This window comes from Vipera berus (assembly GCF_964194415.1).
Source record: "Vipera berus genome assembly, chromosome: 5".
Taxonomy (NCBI): Eukaryota; Metazoa; Chordata; class Lepidosauria; order Squamata; family Viperidae; genus Vipera; species Vipera berus.
Genome location: NC_138207.1, coordinates 30865891 through 30882963, shown reverse-complemented (window position 1 = coordinate 30882963; position 17073 = coordinate 30865891). Strand labels below are relative to the sequence as shown.

The window sequence follows — 17073 nt, the reverse complement described above, 5'->3', positions numbered from 1 at the left end:
AGATTTTTTATTGTAAAAAAATTTTATTTTTTTTTTATTTTTTATTATTCCTTTTTCTTTATCGTTTTAGTGCCTTTAGTATTTATATTGGAAGATTAGACTGCTGAGAAAAATTGCAGGCACCTATACTGCCTTCCTCCCCTCCTATTTAAGTCTTCTCTCCAGCATCAGCATGGCAGAGTTGCCTCTAAAAGTTGCAACCGTGAAACAGGTGAGGAGCAGGCAGGGGGAGAATAGAGATGTGTGTTTTGAAAGCTGTCCAGCAGCAGCAACAACAGAAAAAAGCAGCCAAATAAAAGATATTTTTCCTTCATGGACTGAATCATCCAGAGAAAAGAAGTGGCAAAGCAAAGCCCAACGTGGGAAGGTGCAACTGCTTTACATAGCCCATTAATAAAGAAGTAGAAGAAATCCCATAGGGAGAGGTATTAAAGACAGACCAGTATCTGTAAGAGGAAAACATTGCTGTATACTCCTAATAGTATAGGAGTAATAGAATAGTAATAATAGTAATAGCATATGAGTAATAGCATAAAAGTAATAGTAGACTATAGTAATTTTAATAGAAATAGGAGTATAGGATAAGATAATATAATGGAACCCATACATAAATACTTGCATGTTCTACTTTTGGAGCCTGGCAATTTTTTTCAAAATAAAATATCTCCCGAACTCTCATAGATATAAAAATTCAACTGTTCCAGTACTTTTGTGGTTTTTTTTTATCTGGGTCAGAGTGGGTACAGTTTTTAAAAGAAGCTGTGACATTTACTCAGTTTTTTAAATTCAACCAAATAGAAATATGTGAAAGCATGGTAAAAGGTATTCTGCACAATGCTCTAGTATGAAATGTTTTTCTCTCAATCCAAGAGCTTTTCATCCCTAACAAATCTTAACAAATCCCAACCTTTGCAGTAGTGACAGAAACAGTTGCCAGGTGAATGATGCATTGTCCTAGTTCTCTTTGTGGTAGTTTGGTATTTTCATAAATCATTGTTCTGAGACAAGACAAGCCTTATGTGACAAAAAGGTAAATATGGGATTACACTGTTCCAATTTCGGTGTAAATAATTAATGAGCAATGGCTGTAAGCCTTTTCAGATACGGCTCTGTGAAGCCAAGAGTTAGAACAAAAATAGAAAATTCTAACACTGACTGGATCACTGTATTTTAGCAACCTGATAATTTTTTTACAGACAATGAATATTTAATCAACGCTATACAGAAGTGGATTTTGTAGGAAGAATGGGGGAACTTTGGGAATTAAGGGAGAACTTTTACTCCTGTGTTATTGGGAATACAACTAGTCTAAACTGTTTTACTGGTGAATCAATATTAGTGACACATATAATTCAAATTGGCATTTAGGAAGTTTTAAGAATTTGAAACTGATGTTCCATTGAACAGATATGGAACTAAAGTCAAACGATGGAGATGTTTTTTGTAAAGCTATATTGTTAAGAAAATTGTAGCAAATAGACCATAGGCATCTTTTTTTCCTCCAACATGACCATGAGAAGATGGAAAGAAACAGTTTCATTATATTTTAACAGGTAAGTATGGTTAGTTTAGCTGTGATTTGTAGAAGCAGACCAAAATCATAAACAACAGTTTGACTTGTCCAAATATAACAAAGTAACCTGAACAGGCAACTATTTTCAGCCAAGAGCCATACTGTCTTGAGGAGGATGAGATTAAGTTGGTTTAAGATGGTCCTGTGAGATTGTCTATGGCTTATAGCTTAGTAAGCAAATCATTTGATGTACATCAATTGCTCAATTTACCTCATCCTTGAAATTAATTATTCACTCATGTAAATTATTTTTGAATTAAAAAATTACATTAGAAATATAGATTTACTTATTGTGCAGAAGGACAGTGCTTTATAATTTGGTACCCTTTAGATTTCAAGTACAATTCCTCTGATAGGAGAACTCTAGGATCTGATGCTAAATCCATGAAATGTTCAACAATTTCATTAACAATCATTTAAGAATTAAAATATATGAAACAAATTATTTGTGAGTTTTGAACCTTTGGCAAAAATTGTCTCTAGTAGTGAAGCTCTGCTCTTATCTGTATGATATCCATGGCAACTAATGCATACATTTCAGCTCTATTTTTCCATAGCAGTGAATAATTTAAATCTTACAACAAGCTCAAGCCATATATACTTCAAGAAAAACAATCAGAATACTGATAATACTGATACCCATGTCACCAGTGTTATAAATAGGAGGGGAGAAAGGCCTATGTTTTCATTGCAGCCCCCGCCCCGCAGTTTAGAGAAGACTTTAAAAATATGGATCAAGCTAGATTCCCATTTTCAAAATGCTCTTCTCTACTTAGGTGAGGAAAAGACAACCACATGGTATGGGTCATTTGCTTTTACTGTAATAAGTCCCTGCCACTTTCAAGCATTTGTGGGGATGGGTAAAGAATAGAACTTTCAATTACGTCCAAAACCAGATAATGAAATGGACTTCCTAAGAAGCCAGCTATCTAAAGAAAATGTTGATGAAAAAACCCAGCATATTGATTTGACCTGTACGTTCAAGCCACCTCGGTGTAGTTCTTTGTTATTGGTTGCTCACTTTTGCATTCAGTCTACATTTCTTCACACCTTCATTTTTCATCCTCTCTTCTTACATTCCCACCCTTAAGTAACCCATTCCCAATGTATTTAACCTGTTGTTTTCATGACATTCCAAATTTTCACTTCCAAATAATGAAATGGACACAGGAAAGTCTTTTCAAGGCTTTTGACAAACATTCATTTCTCATAACAGAACAGATTAAACTCACTGCCTTTTCATCACCATTTGCACATATTAAAAATTCTCTATTTTCTCATTTTTAGTAAATATTGTACAAGTTTTTATCTACTTCATTTTTATAAATTGGAACTGGTTTTGGGTGCATTAACATTCTGGTCCCCACATTTCATTACACTGCACAATCTAAAATTTATTGCTTATCATTCAGGTTCTTAGCCAACAATACAGTATCATCTGCATACTGCACATTCTTGCTCTTAGCAATACACCTCTAACCAGCAGCAATGCTTATACATTTGTCCATAAATACGTTAAATAATCAAGGGGACAATATATATCCTTGTCTTACTCCCCACAAGCTAAACCATTTACTAAGCATTTATTTTTGAACATGCTTTACTTCAATTATATTATATTTATTTATTTATTTATTTTATTGGATTTATATACCGCCCTTTCCCAAAGGACTCAGGGCGGTTTACAGGGTATTTAAAGCAAAGATCAATACAAAAGTTAAAAACAATTTAAAAAGATTAAATCAATCCCTGAAAAAAAATAAAAACCCAAATTAAAATTCTCAGCCTGGGCCGGAGAGCTCGAAAAGCCAGGTCTTCAGGTCCCGACGAAATGAACGAAGGTCGGGGGCAGTCCTAAGTTCCACGGGCAGCTGGTTCCAGAGGGCAGGCGCACCCACTGAGAAGGCCCTCCCCCTGGGTGTTATCCGCCGGCAATCTTTTACCGGCGGCACCCTGAGAAGACCCTCCCTGTGGGAGTGCACTGGACGAAGGGAACTTGATGCTGGCAGCAGGTGTTCCCTCAGATATCCCGGACCCAAGCCATTTAGGGCTTTATAGGTCATCACCAGCACCTTGAATCTCACCCGGAGGGCAACCGGAAGCCAATGCAGTTCACGGAGTAGAGGTGTTACATGGGAGTATTGGGAAATCCCCATCACAACTCGCGCGGCCGCATTCTGCACCAGCTGAAGCCTCCGAGTGGTCTTCAAGGGCAGCCCCATGTAGAGAGCATTGCAGTAGTCTAAATGGGAGGTCACGAGCGCATGAGTGACTGTGCGTAGGGCATCTCGGTCCAGGTAGGGTCGCAACTGGTGCACCAGGCAAACCTGGGCAAAAGTCCCCCTGGTCACGGCTCCTATATGGTCTTCAAAATTGAGCCGTGAATCCAGGAAGACGCCCAAGTTGCGAGCCCTATCAACGGGGGGTAACACCTCATCCCCCATCGTTAAAGGTGGAATAGTCTGGTTAACCCGAGATGCCGATATGCACAGCCACTCAGTCTTGGCAGGATTGAGACGAAGCCTGTTTCTCCCCATCCAGACCTGGACCGCCTCCAGGCAACGGGACATCACGGCGAGGGCATCGCTGGGTTGGTTCGGGGTGGAAAGAAAGAGTTGGGTATCATCAGCGTACTCATGATACCCCACCCCGAAACCATACATGACCTCACCCAGCGGCTTCATATAGATGTTGAACAGGAGGGGCGAGAGAACCAACCCCTGAGGAACTCCACAAACGAGAGGCCTCGGGGTGGATCTCTGCCCTCCCGTCAACACCGACTGCGAGCGGCCCAGAAGATAGGAGAACCACCATAAAACGGTGCCTCCCACTCCCAACCCCCTGAGACGCCGCAGTAGGATACCATGGTCGATGGTATCAAAAGCCGCTGAGAGATCTAATAGGACTAGGACAGAGGAACAACCCCTGTCCCGAGCCCGCCAGAGATCATTCACCAGCGCGACCAATGCCGTCTCCGTGCTGTGTCCGGGCCTGAATTGAGCAAACACTACACTTCTATTTGTGCAAAACATTCCAATTGAAAATTATTAATTTTATCATATCTCACATTTTGACACAATGACAATTAGTGGCCATTCAACCTGACTAGATCTGAAAACAATCTGAAACAAAGTTCATTCCATCTGGCTTGGTTTAAAGTATTATTTATTTATTTATTTATTTATTATTTTATTTTATTACATTTATATACCGCCCTTTCCCTGAGGACTCAGGGCGGTTTACAGGGAATTAAAAATCAAACATACAAAAGTTAAAAACCAAGTTAAAAAATATTAAATTCATCCTGTACTCTTAAAAACCCCAGTTAAAAGTTTTCTCCTCAGCCTGGGCCCGGGAGCTCAAAGAGCCAGGTCTTCAGGCCCCGGCGGAATGATCGGAGGTCGGGGGCGGTCCTCAGCTCCACCGGCAGCTGGTTCCAGAGGGCAGGCGCTCCCACTGAGAAGGCCCTATCCCTGGGTGTCACCCGCCGGCAATCTCTTACCGGCGGAACCCTGAGCAGACCCTCCCTGTGGGAGCGCACTGGGCGAAGGGCGTTTGATGCCGGCAGCAGGTGTTCCCTCAAATAACCCGAACCCAGGCCATGTAGGGCTTTATAGGTGATAACCAGCACCTTGAATTTCACCCGGAGGGCAACCGGAAGCCAATGCAGCTCGCGGAGTAGAGGTGTTACATGGGAGTATCGGGAGACCCCCATTACAACTCGCGCGGCCGCATTCTGCACCAGTTGAAGCCTCCGAGTGGTCTTCAAGGGCAGCCCCATGTAGAGAGCGTTACAGTAGTCCAAACGGGAGGTCACAAGCGCATGAGTGACTGTGCGTAGGGCGTCTTGGTCCAGATAGGGACGCAACTGGCGCACCAGGCGAACCTGTGCAAAAGCCCCCCTGGTCACGGCTCCTATGTGATCTTCAAAATTGAGCCGTGAATCCAGGAAGACGCCCAAGTTGCGAGCCCTATCAACGGGGGGGGGGGTAACACCTCACCCCCCATCGTTAGAGGTGGAATAACTTGGTTAACCCGAGATGCCGATATGCACAGCCACTCAGTCTTGGTGGGATTGAGACGAAGCCTGTTTCTCCCCATCCAGACCTGAACCGCCTCCAGGCACCGGGACATCACGGAGAGGGCATCACTGGGTTGGTTCGGGGTGGAAAGAAAGAGTTGGGTATCATCAGTAGGTATAGTCTAGTTGTTACCCTCCTATATCTGTAATGCCTGACCCACTGAGTAAATAATGACCTCTTTTTTTTCTTTGCCTTTGGGTTAGACTTGAGTCCTAGCAATTGCATGGACAATTTTGCAGGCAAACTTCTTCCTCAAGGAAAAAACACTCCAGTTGCCTTTTGAAGAAAAAAGGCCATGAAAATACACAGTTTCCGTCATACTTCATCACTCAGTGAGATCACAAAGAACCTCAGCCAATTGAGTCAATTGTTCAAAAACCAATTTTTCAAAGCCTTTCTAAAGCAGTGCAAAGTTGAGGTTAAATGGAACTCTGGAGGAATGAAATTCCAGAGGCATGGCGCTACAGAAGGCATGCCTCTCGATCCTACAACATAGCACTCCTTAACAGAAGGGACTCAGAATATGCCCACTATATTAGATCTTACTGAACTGCTAGGGATACAGTCGGGATAATTGAAAATGCTTTGATGAAATGCTTTTATTCTGGTATAAAGACCACATCATATTTAAAAAGTCTCACTGGCATCTTGTTAACTTTTTCCCCGTTCAATTGTATCTGATTCTTGGAGACTGCATGGACAGGCCTCTGTCCTTTCTTGACAAAGTTTTTCAGAAGTGGCTTGCCATTGCTTCCTTCCTAGGTGGCTCTGTGCCTAAGGCAGGACTATAACTCCCAGTCTCCCAGTTTCTAGCCTAATGACTTAGCCACTGCACCAATCTGGCTCTCACAGATTTAATTTACTTTAGTTGAAATTAACATGCATCTAAATAAGTTTGCCAGATATTATGAAACTATGTACCACACATCTGAATACATCCCTGATGGCATTTAGATGTTTGTATCCACTACCTAGTATACTGGTATTCAGGAATTTCATCCAAGTTAAGTTTTTAATACGATTCTTAGTGGTGTTTAAGTAAATTATGATCATTATGTACCTGGGGATGAAAAGATGCTAAAGGTTTAGTAGAACTGTTCTTTTTTATTCATCTCTATCACTTTCATAATCGTTTGGCAAGATCTCAATGGACAAAAGTAGGCATTAATTTCTTCAGCTGGTGGTTGTATTATTTCTACCTAAAGAACTGTAATGTTAGATGTGTGAAATTCTTGTATGTTCCTAGAATTGGAACTATTATCCACGGATCATTCTAGAATCATTTCTTATTGAGAACGGTCTGTTATCCATAAAGTATAAAAGGACATAAAATTCCACACAAATATTTTTAAAAAGGAATTTCAGTGTGTAGTATAAAGATTTTCTCCTGACCCCACAGTGAAAAAGAAGATGGTAACAGTGGATCAGTCCACTGGCAGTACCTTAAAAGACTCTGAAAATCTACCTGGCAGAGGAAAACAGCTTCATATTCATTCACTAAGAAATTCAGGGATATAGTCATGCCTACTAATCATAATTATGGTCTAGCAACCCTGGTGCCTAGCAGCCATAATTCTGGTTTAGGAGCCATGGTGGGGCAGTAGTTAGAATGCAGTATTGCAGGCTCACTCTGCCCACAGTCTGGAATTTGATCCTGATGGGCTCAAGGTTGACTCAGCCTTCCATCCTTCTGAGGTTGGTAAAACGAGGCCCCAGATTGTTAGGGGCAAATATGCTGACATTGTAAACTATTCAGAGAATGCTGGAAAACACTGTGGAGCAGTAAATGCTATCACTAGCATGTTTCACCAAATAACAGTATTTTGGAAATGGAGGAATATATGTATGCCCCAAGATCCCTTATTCGTCAAGGGAATGCTCCCCCTTTGCAAGAATTGCATCAGCTGGAGAACAGTTATCACAAGAGTGCCCAATTCTCATAAACAGTAAAAATGATGACTAACTACCATATTGAACAAGAGATGTGCGCTCAGGCTGCTACTTCAGAGAAACGTCTGATTGAAACTACTACTCTTCAGAAGATGCCACCCTTGGCTTGGGGAACTGGAATTTGGATCCTGCTTCCAAGTTTAATGACAAAAGCATTCATTTTCTTCTCTTGCATGACTTGCTTAAAAGTTTGTGAACTCTTTTCTACGGTCAATATGTTATGTGCTCTTGACTACTTTCCTTTGTGACCAGAGGCAAGCTCGCCTGACCAATAACCAGCCAAGACAGAGTGAAGGCCTTTTGTTTTGTTTATTGCGATAAGCGGGGGAGAAGTTATCAAAGCTTGGTTCTCTCCAAAGTTTCAACCCAAAATATTCCCATTTCTATAGATCCCTGGCCCCAGCCGCACATCCCTCCTCTTTCCCCATTGGCTGAGGTACTATTTGTTTATTTATTTATTTATTTATTTATTTATTTATTTATTTATTTATTTATTTATTTATTTATTTATTTAAATTTATATCCCGCCCTTCTCCGAAGACTCAGGGCGGCTTACAAGCTTAGCAGTAGCCTTCATTCTATGTATATGCCTGCTTATTAGGGCTTTCACACACACCCCAAGCGGCATTATTACAAAGAGGTTACACTCTTTCCGACCTCCTACATATTTCCTCCTACATACAAAGTCATACATCCCATGTACATCAAAATTAAAAGATAAATTATGCAAGGTGTGTCAGTTAATATTAATCAACTAATTGCACATGTTCAGTTGCTTGAGTTCTAGCCCCCTTTTTGTGACCTCTTAGAAAAAAATGGGTTCTTTCCCGTTTTACTAGTTATCTTCTCTTACAGACGTTTTTATAGCTTGTGTTCTTCCTTTCCCACTCTTTAAGACCCAGCTAATTTTTGCCTACGTGTTTCACTTAGCATCCTTTCTTTGTGCTCTCCTTTCCTGGCTCTCATCTCCATTCACCTCGTAAATTTCCACTGCAGCATATTGAGTTTTAAATTTCTCTTTCAGTATTAAAATTTTTTGAAGACCTTTCATTTACTTCTATCAAATATTTTCGCATAAAGCGATCCTAAAACGTAAACTGTTCTCCACACAAATGCTAAAATTAGATAAAGGGAACCTAATTTGAACAATGAAATCCAAAGCTTTACTTGTTCATTTATTTATTAAAGAAGATGATCGAAAGCTACTTATTTTGTGGGCAAAGAAAAGCGCAAGTATATGAACCTCAAACGGATCTTAAATGACCACATTCAACTGAACAGCCCCGCGTTAGCGCTGCAAATCCACATCGGTATCACCCTACTTTAGGAATGCTAACCTAATCTCATCCAGACCCCACGCCGCCACCTTAAAGTCCCATTTAAACCCTTGTTTTTCTAAAGCAAATCAGGCCTGGCAGACTCTACCGTCGCCGGGCTCAACGTTGCCCGCTTGGTGGTCTGGGACTCCGCGGGCTGCCGCGGGGCGGCGGGGGAGGCGGACCTGCGCCGGAGGAGCCGGGCGGGGCAGCCAAGCCGCCTTCGCCACCGCCTCCTCCCGCCCCCAGCCATGGCCGACGCGGAGGACGGAGACGAGCCCGGCATTTCTACTTCTCACTCGGGTTCTTCCGGCGCCAAAGCTGGCGGCGCCGACAAAATGTTCTCGCTGAAGAAGTGGAACGCCGTGGCCATGTGGAGCTGGGACGTCGAGTGCGACACCTGCGCCATCTGCCGGGTGCAGGTCATGGGTAAGCGGAGTGGCGGCAGGCAGGCTCGGTCGGACAGGAAGGCCGCATCTCCACTATGCTCTCCTGGAACGGGAATGAGCCGCGCCGGGGCCAAGACCACGTCGCCGCATTCTCCTCCACCTTCCCCGCTAGTCTTCCGTGGTTTGGAGTCGACGATTGAGCGGCCCTTCCCTGATGCTAGCGGCATTAATGAAGGAGGCCTTCGGGCGCCGGCAGGCGCTGTCGACACGCAGTCTTAGTTCAAAGGGGTCGGTGGGCATCTCCTTTTCAGGCTGCTTGCCTTCCCGGATTGTCTCTTCTTTTTGCCGTACTCTTTCGTCGTTTCCCCTTTCTCCTCAGTTTAGTGTAACTGGCAGAAAAGCCAGGCTACGTTTGGGCCATCGTTATGCCTTCTGATATTCATTTCGTGGGATGTATAAAATTAGATATTTCGGAAAATCTATTTCCTATCCAACATAGCACAAGGTTCCTGCGTTCAAGAGGTAACTGAGAAACATTGTAAACCAATGGTGCCGATCCCCACCTCTTTTTTTAAAAAAAACATTTAAGTATTGAGGTATCCTTAGGTACTGGATTTAGCTGGATCTTTAGTAAGCCCCTAATAGAGGCATTTTTAGGAAGCCCCCAGTTCATATAATTTATTCATGTAACAAAAACGCTTTAAGAGGTGCTCTATAGCCTATGATTCGCAGTAAATCTGCATATGAAATGAACATATAAAAATAATGAGGATAGGCTTCGAATATATTTTTTAACATGCAGCAGCTGAAATTATAGAATTCACAGCTGCAGTGCTCAATTCATGTAAACCAAACTGGATCTGCTTGCTGCATGTATTTTCATGTACAGTATTCCTCATGTGGATGTGTAAACATTTTCTGTCCCCATAAAAGTATAAGAAAATGGTAGTAACATGGTTTGAGCATATTAGCTATGTTTGCACCACACCTCAAACTATGCTTTGGGGATCCAATTTGTATGATTAGTTTATGGCTCAGTCTTTCATATTATATAAAAAATTGCTAATCAATTAAATATTGATTGTGTGAATTTATGTGTACTCAGTAATTCAGACAGCTAGGTCTTTGGTTGAGGTACAAGGTGATAGGTACCTTAGTTATTTCTTTTCACTAGCATATGCTGATCTTTCGGGAATGTCAAAAAATATTCAAATTATATAGCTGGTTGATACTGTCAGTTTCATTGTAGGAGAAAAGCTGTGTTAATCTATAGTAAGTCTTCTCCAAGTCTTACTATGGTTATTAAAAACCATACTATTTTATACACTGGAAGTGACTGCAACTCACAAATATATGCCTTTTAATGAAATTTAGAAAAGGCTTATCAGGTTGCTTGGATCATACAAATCAATACTCCAGTGTCAAAAGTCACATTTTGTGTCTTTAGGATGAATTTAGGTAATCCGAAATGTATGGTTTCCTGCATAATTAATCTTGTTATATATTTGTGTGCACCACAGGTGTATATATTGCTCCAATATATTTAATGAATGGCACTTTGGCAAGTGATATCAAGTATCACTTCGTATATACCAAGAATTGGCATAAAATGAAGTATTATTAGGCACATATTATATTTCTTTTTATAAACCTGTCGGTAAAAATAAAGAAAGGAAAGCCACATACTTTTAGATTATCTTGTAACTGCCCTAACTTGATCGTTCATAAATCTTTAGTAACACACCACATCCTATTAAAAAGAGAATTATGCTATGTCATTTTTGAGGCATAAGGGACATGCAGCTTATCAAATATATAATTATATTAATTTTTAATATACTAAATTATAATATGAGATGGCTGGATGGAGTCACTGAAGCAGTAGGCATGAGCTTAAACGGACTGCAGAAGATGGTAGAGGACAGGAAGGCCTGGAGGAACGTTGTCCATGGGGTCATGATGGGTCGGACACAACTTCGCAGCTAACAATAACATATACTAGTTTATATATAATTATGCTAGTCTTTAAAAGCTATCTGCAATTTAATTGAAAGCAGTAAGATTCATAACATAGATGAAGTTAGATGAATAGAAGGGCATGATTTAGGGTGAATTAGGTTATAAATTAGTTCATAATATAGTCTCCATACTTTGTAAATGTTTTTAGTGAATTGTAGATTATTTAGAAAGCTGCTTACTAATGTTGCATCTAAAATATAACAGTCTTGTTCTTGTTTACATCTAGATGCCTGTCTTAGATGTCAAGCTGAAAACAAACAAGAAGATTGTGTTGGTATGTTTTTAGGTGCTTTCTGCTGTTATTCACTAAAAGGCTTCATCTTAGTGGGGGCCTTTTTAAAACTTCAAGCAAACATATTTTATTTAGTAAAGTGTCTCTTGAATATATTGTATAAAATACTTAGAAATATTAGGTTAATCTATATCGATACAAAGCTAGTTGCATTATTTATTTAGATTTATATACCGCCCTTTCCCGAAGGACTCATTAGTATATAATTAGAAAAATAACAGTTGCTACTTCTTTCCTGTATCTGTTTTTTGTTTTTAAAAAGTTTTGTTGAAACAGTTAAGCATCATTTTAAACTAAAGAGAATAATTTGATTTCATAACTTATTTTCTATGTCTGAAGAAAGTTCCAGGATTTGGAAAGCATGTTTATTCAGAATCATTTATATGAATCAGGTGGAACATTTAAAATATGGAACTGCCAAATTTAAATTAAAATAATTGTTAGGTTGTTATACACTTAAAGTTTTCCCACTGAAATTGATTCCTTGTCAATGCTTAATTTATGATAGTAACTGCTGTACATACATATTTTTCTAATGACTGAAGCATTGGGTTTTGATGCTCACATTTTGATGCCTTACACCTTGGCAATTTTTAAAAAAGCATGATCTAAAATATATATATATTATTAAATAAGACATGTGTCATGGTTCCGATAGATGAAACCAGTAAAAGAATTTCAAAGCAAGAATTCTTCCTTAAAGAATATTTTATTAGGAAACAAAGCATCGGCACTAACGTGAATGACTTATTTAACTAGTTAGAACTCTCTTTAAACAAACCATTGATGCTTTATAAGAAGCCAAGAATCTGAATAATGAATGGAATCATGGTTTGTTCTTTGTTCTAGTCATAGAGAAAGGAGCAGAAAAGGTGACTGCTAAAGTCCATGAAGACTTAAGGGCACTATGTATGCAGTTCATACAAATTAACTGCTGAAATATATTAATTGTACAATACTGTAGGATATGAATGAATGAACCTTTATTGTCAAAGTACATCCATGTATACATTGAGATTGGCTGAGCCTCCCTTCGTGCCCCCCCACCGCAACTCACAGTGGCAACAGATCCACCATCTTATTACACCATGTGAGCTAATTGCACACAACACAACGGCCTCGCAAGTCAGTCATACATAAAGTTATTTCCCGTTCAAGAGCCTGACAGCCCAAGGATAGAAGCTGTTTTTCAGCCTGTTGATACAGCTGGTTATACTCCTGTATGTCCTACCCGATGGTAGGAGAGTAAAGAGGTACTGACCAGGGTGTGAGTTGTCCCTGAGAATTTTCCTCACTCTTCCAAGGCAGCGAACCCTGACAATGTCATCCAGTGGTGTCAGGGGACAGCCCACGATGTTTTGTGCTGTGCTCACCACCCTCTGTAGTATCTTCCTATCCGCGACTGTCAGGCCAGCATACCAAACCACAATACAGTGTGGGAGGACGCTATGTAGGAATATGAAACCTTCTGCTTGACATCTCTACTCAGTAATTTTTTTAAATTTAGGAATGTATAATGTTAAGAGCAGGGTTTACACTTTGAATAACATATTGTCTCAAGTTGCTTTTCTTTTTCTTTTAGTGGTCTGGGGAGAGTGTAATCATTCCTTCCACAATTGCTGCATGTCACTATGGGTGAAACAGAACAACCGTTGCCCCCTCTGCCAGCAGGACTGGGTAGTCCAAAGAATAGGCAAATAACACTGTTTTCAGCTATTGCACCAAAATTGTTTGAAATGATATACAACAAACGGTATACTTTCTCTATGAAGGAAGTCACAGTATGGCGAAATCTCATCGTATTTATTTATGTCTGCATAGGGATTTGGATTTGAAATTTTTCTATAAGTTTACTGGTTTTTTGTTTTGTTTTGTTTTGTTTGTTTTTTTGTTTTTTGTCTAAAAATCTTCCATCAGGAACTTAGCTGCAGTATTTAAGAATATATGTAAATATTTAATATGAACACTTCATTGTTTGGGAATTATTTAGGACATAGATCTATAATTATTAATATGAGCAATTTCATCTTGAAATACTGCTATTTTTCTCAATGTGAAGTTAGTTAATAATTGAGGTGCGTTTTTATTTTGGTTTTATTTCTTTAGGTATTGATAAACGCTTGTTATAGTGCTTTAAGCTGAAATTGAATTGACTGCCTTTTCAAAGTATGTACTTTCTTCACACGCAATTAAATGTTTTATCCTTGTGAAATGTGTAAGTTATTTGTCCATATAAGGTAATATATTTAAAGTATTAATAGTTCATATTAAAAAATTTAAACTTGGAAACAAACTAGAAAGTACAATAAATAGGAAATTATATATTTATCTGTTTCATTTAATATTGGGGGTTTTTCTCTGGTAGAGGTAGGCAGAATTTGCTAAAAGACAACATTTTTGAATTGAAGCAATGGGCAGATGACATCTAGGCTATACATTTGAAAATAATAGTTCTGAAATAGTTGGGGTTTATGTACTTAACATATCTATATCTTCAGCTAAAATGCTTTCAGAGCACCTGTGAGATCAATAAAAAATATAATTATTGATTTCAGACAAATCTCATCTCCAAATAACAGAAGGGAAAGGAAAACAAGATAACTCACATAAATTCTTAATAGAAGTTCTTAATATTTGGGTTTTATGATTAATTGAAATGCTTCAGACATTTTATACTTATTTTAATCCTTTTTTGGAAAGTAGGCGTGATGTGGAATTGCTTTCATCATTAATCATCAAATGTGATTAATCTAAAATTAAAGATAAGGTTACATTAAAATATAATTTACTTTGTGTCTTAAAATAAGATGTCAGATCCAGTCCTCTTGCATCTGAGGAAATGCTCATATTTGACCACTTATAACTCCCAATATTTTGCTCCTTTTTTTTAACAGGCCTTCATAAAAGCTGCTACTGTTTTCTGAACATATTGAGGAATAAATGCTTCCTACTGCTGCATGCTTATTAGATTAAACCAGGGGTAGGCAACCTTGGCTCTTTTATGACTCGTGGACTTCAACTCCCAGAATTCCTGAGCCAGTCATAAAAGAGCCAAGGTTGCCTACCCCTGGATTAAACTGTACCACAGAACATACTTCCCATGCAAAAACAGTTTGATGATTGAAATTTGAACATATTGTAATTTGGGGCTGATGCAAATTAACCAGGCTAGAAACAAATTTTTGCTTGTAAAAACATACACCCAGTCTGCCTTTAAAAAGGTAAAGGTAAAGGTTCCCCCGCACATGTGTGCTAGTAGTTTCCGACTCTAGGGGCCGGTGCTCATCTCCGTTTCAAAGCCGAAGAGCCAGCGCTTGTCCGAGGACGTCTCCGTAGTCATGTGGCCGGCATGACTAGACGCCAAAGGCGCACGGAACGCTGTTACCTTCCCACCGTAGTGGTCCCTATTTTTCTACTTGCATTTTTACGTGCTTTCGAACTGCTAGGTTGGCAGAAGCTGGGACAAGTAACAGGCGCTCACTCTGTTACGCGGCACTCGGGATTTGACCCGCCAAACTGCCGACCTTCTGATCAACAAGCTCAGCATCCTAACCCACTAAGCCACCGTGTCCCTAGTCTGCGTTTACTCCTGTGTTAAAAAATGCCCATTTGAAAGAATAAAGGTTTTTTTAATTGTAGAATCATATTTTCAAAATGGTAGTCAATCTTGAACACATTTTAACAGGGAATTGTAAATTATGGGCAAATTGAATGGATCCTGAAAGTGCTGTGTCAGAGCTATGAACATTAAAGGATGTTAACTGCCAGAGTCGAAAACCTTTGGGTAGAATTCTTACTGCCTTTCTATTGCTTCAGATTGGTTACTCCAAACTGTAATTTAATAGCTAAAAATAAAACTTACACAAAACTATTTTTAGTATTTGGAAGGAGCCATTTAAGCCATCAAGTTCAGTTCTCCGCTCAGTGCAGGAATCCAAATTAAAGCATCCTACGTGGCTTCAAGGGGAGCTTATCATTTCTGAGGAGTTGCTCTTACTGTTAGATTTTTCTAAAATTCTCTTGAAATCTAGTAACTTAAATCCATTACTTCATGCCTGGCCCTTCGGAATGAAACAGCAATGTCATTTTGAGGCATGCAAGGTCAGGAAAAGCACAGGTTTCAGGAATGCTTTATTGTTAAGACCCTGGCTAAACAGAATGATAATCATTCTATTTGGCTGATAGGCCAAATCAACAAAGAGAAAAAAAATATTGTAGGTCCAGGGTGGCACAATCTTTCCATTATAACAAAATAATATTTTTTGCCATAATCCATTATCAACAAAACCATAATTTTTCATAATTTGTATTGATAGTTTGTAATTTTTTAGCATATAGTTAAATATCTTTTAAAATTATCACTTTTCCAGAAACATTACCAACCATGAATATTAAGTTAAAATGTAATTTCAGTAAGACAAACCTATGGAATATTTGTCAATGATTCCTCTATCAATTTAATCTTGCAGCAAAAGGGAAATGACAAGTCTTTATTATTCTAAAGTGCCTGAAAAAATAGACACTTTTTAAGGCTAAATTAAGCTTCTGATAAGCAAAGCCAATGGGGAAGCCAGATTCACTTAACTGTTTTCTAACATAATTGCAGTGGCTCATTTAACAACTGTGGCAAGAAATGTCATAAAATGGAGCAAAGTTTATCTTAGCAATGGAAATTTTGAACTCAACTGTGATTGAAAGTCAAGGACTAGCCGTACACCTCTGTAAAATGGGAGCCACTGATAAGTACTGAATTTAATTTTGGGGCCAGCCATGAATCTAATTGTTATGCCATCCAGCCCATACTTAATTAGTCTGCTAATTAATGTGACATGGAGTACTTTATTAAACATTTTGTTTCAGGCAAGGTATATTACATCTTTAAGATTCTTGTAACCTAATAAGGAATCTACCCAATCAAAAAATGAATTTAGATTATGCTGGCAAGATTTGATCTTGAGAAATCCACATTGACTTCTGGTAATTGTTGCATTGTTTTAAAAGAGCCTATTGAGGAATCTCTTTAGCCACTCTGGAATCTTCCCAGGTATCAATGTCAGGTTGACAATTGCATAGTTTGCTTTTCCCTCTTTGAAAATAGGAGCCATATATGTTTCCTAAAGTAAGATAGCCCTAAATTTAACATGCCTGCAAAAGGAAATACAGGGGGGAAAAACAGATTTTTGTCAATCTAGGGATGCTAGCTGTAGCTGAAACTACTCTTAGAAATTTACCATTACCCAATAAAATGTGTGAGAACCTTTGACATATGTATGTTCAGGTAGTCTTTGAGTAATGGAACGTGCACATTATGGTTGAAAATGGTGACAGCTGTTAAGTGAGAGCCTGGCATAACAACCCCCATCCTTGCTCTTCCTGATGTGGCCGTTAAACATGCAGTTTGTTAAGCAGTGCATGGGGTGTCTTGAGTGGTAGAAGCCCCTGGAGGCCTAGC

General features: G+C 39.2%; 1 protein-coding gene across 2 annotated transcripts; it reads left to right on the top strand.

Annotated features, from left to right (window-relative positions):
• The first annotated feature begins 9124 nt into the window (after nt 1-9124).
• Nucleotides 9125-14231, top strand: RNF7 (ring finger protein 7). Of its 2 annotated transcripts, none has more exons than XM_081329915.1 (3): nt 9125-9343; nt 11556-11603; nt 13204-14231. In XM_081329915.1, the coding sequence occupies exons 1-3, from the start codon at nt 9173-9175 to the stop codon at nt 13258-13260; spliced, it is 276 nt and encodes a 91-aa protein (XP_081186041.1). In that variant the 5' UTR covers nt 9125-9172; the 3' UTR covers nt 13261-14231. The 2 variants fall into 2 exon arrangements, with proteins under 2 accessions (XP_081186041.1, XP_081186040.1); XM_081329914.1 differs by having other exon boundaries at nt 9125-9350; nt 13204-14216.
• Nucleotides 14232-17073: the final 2842 nt, after the last annotated feature.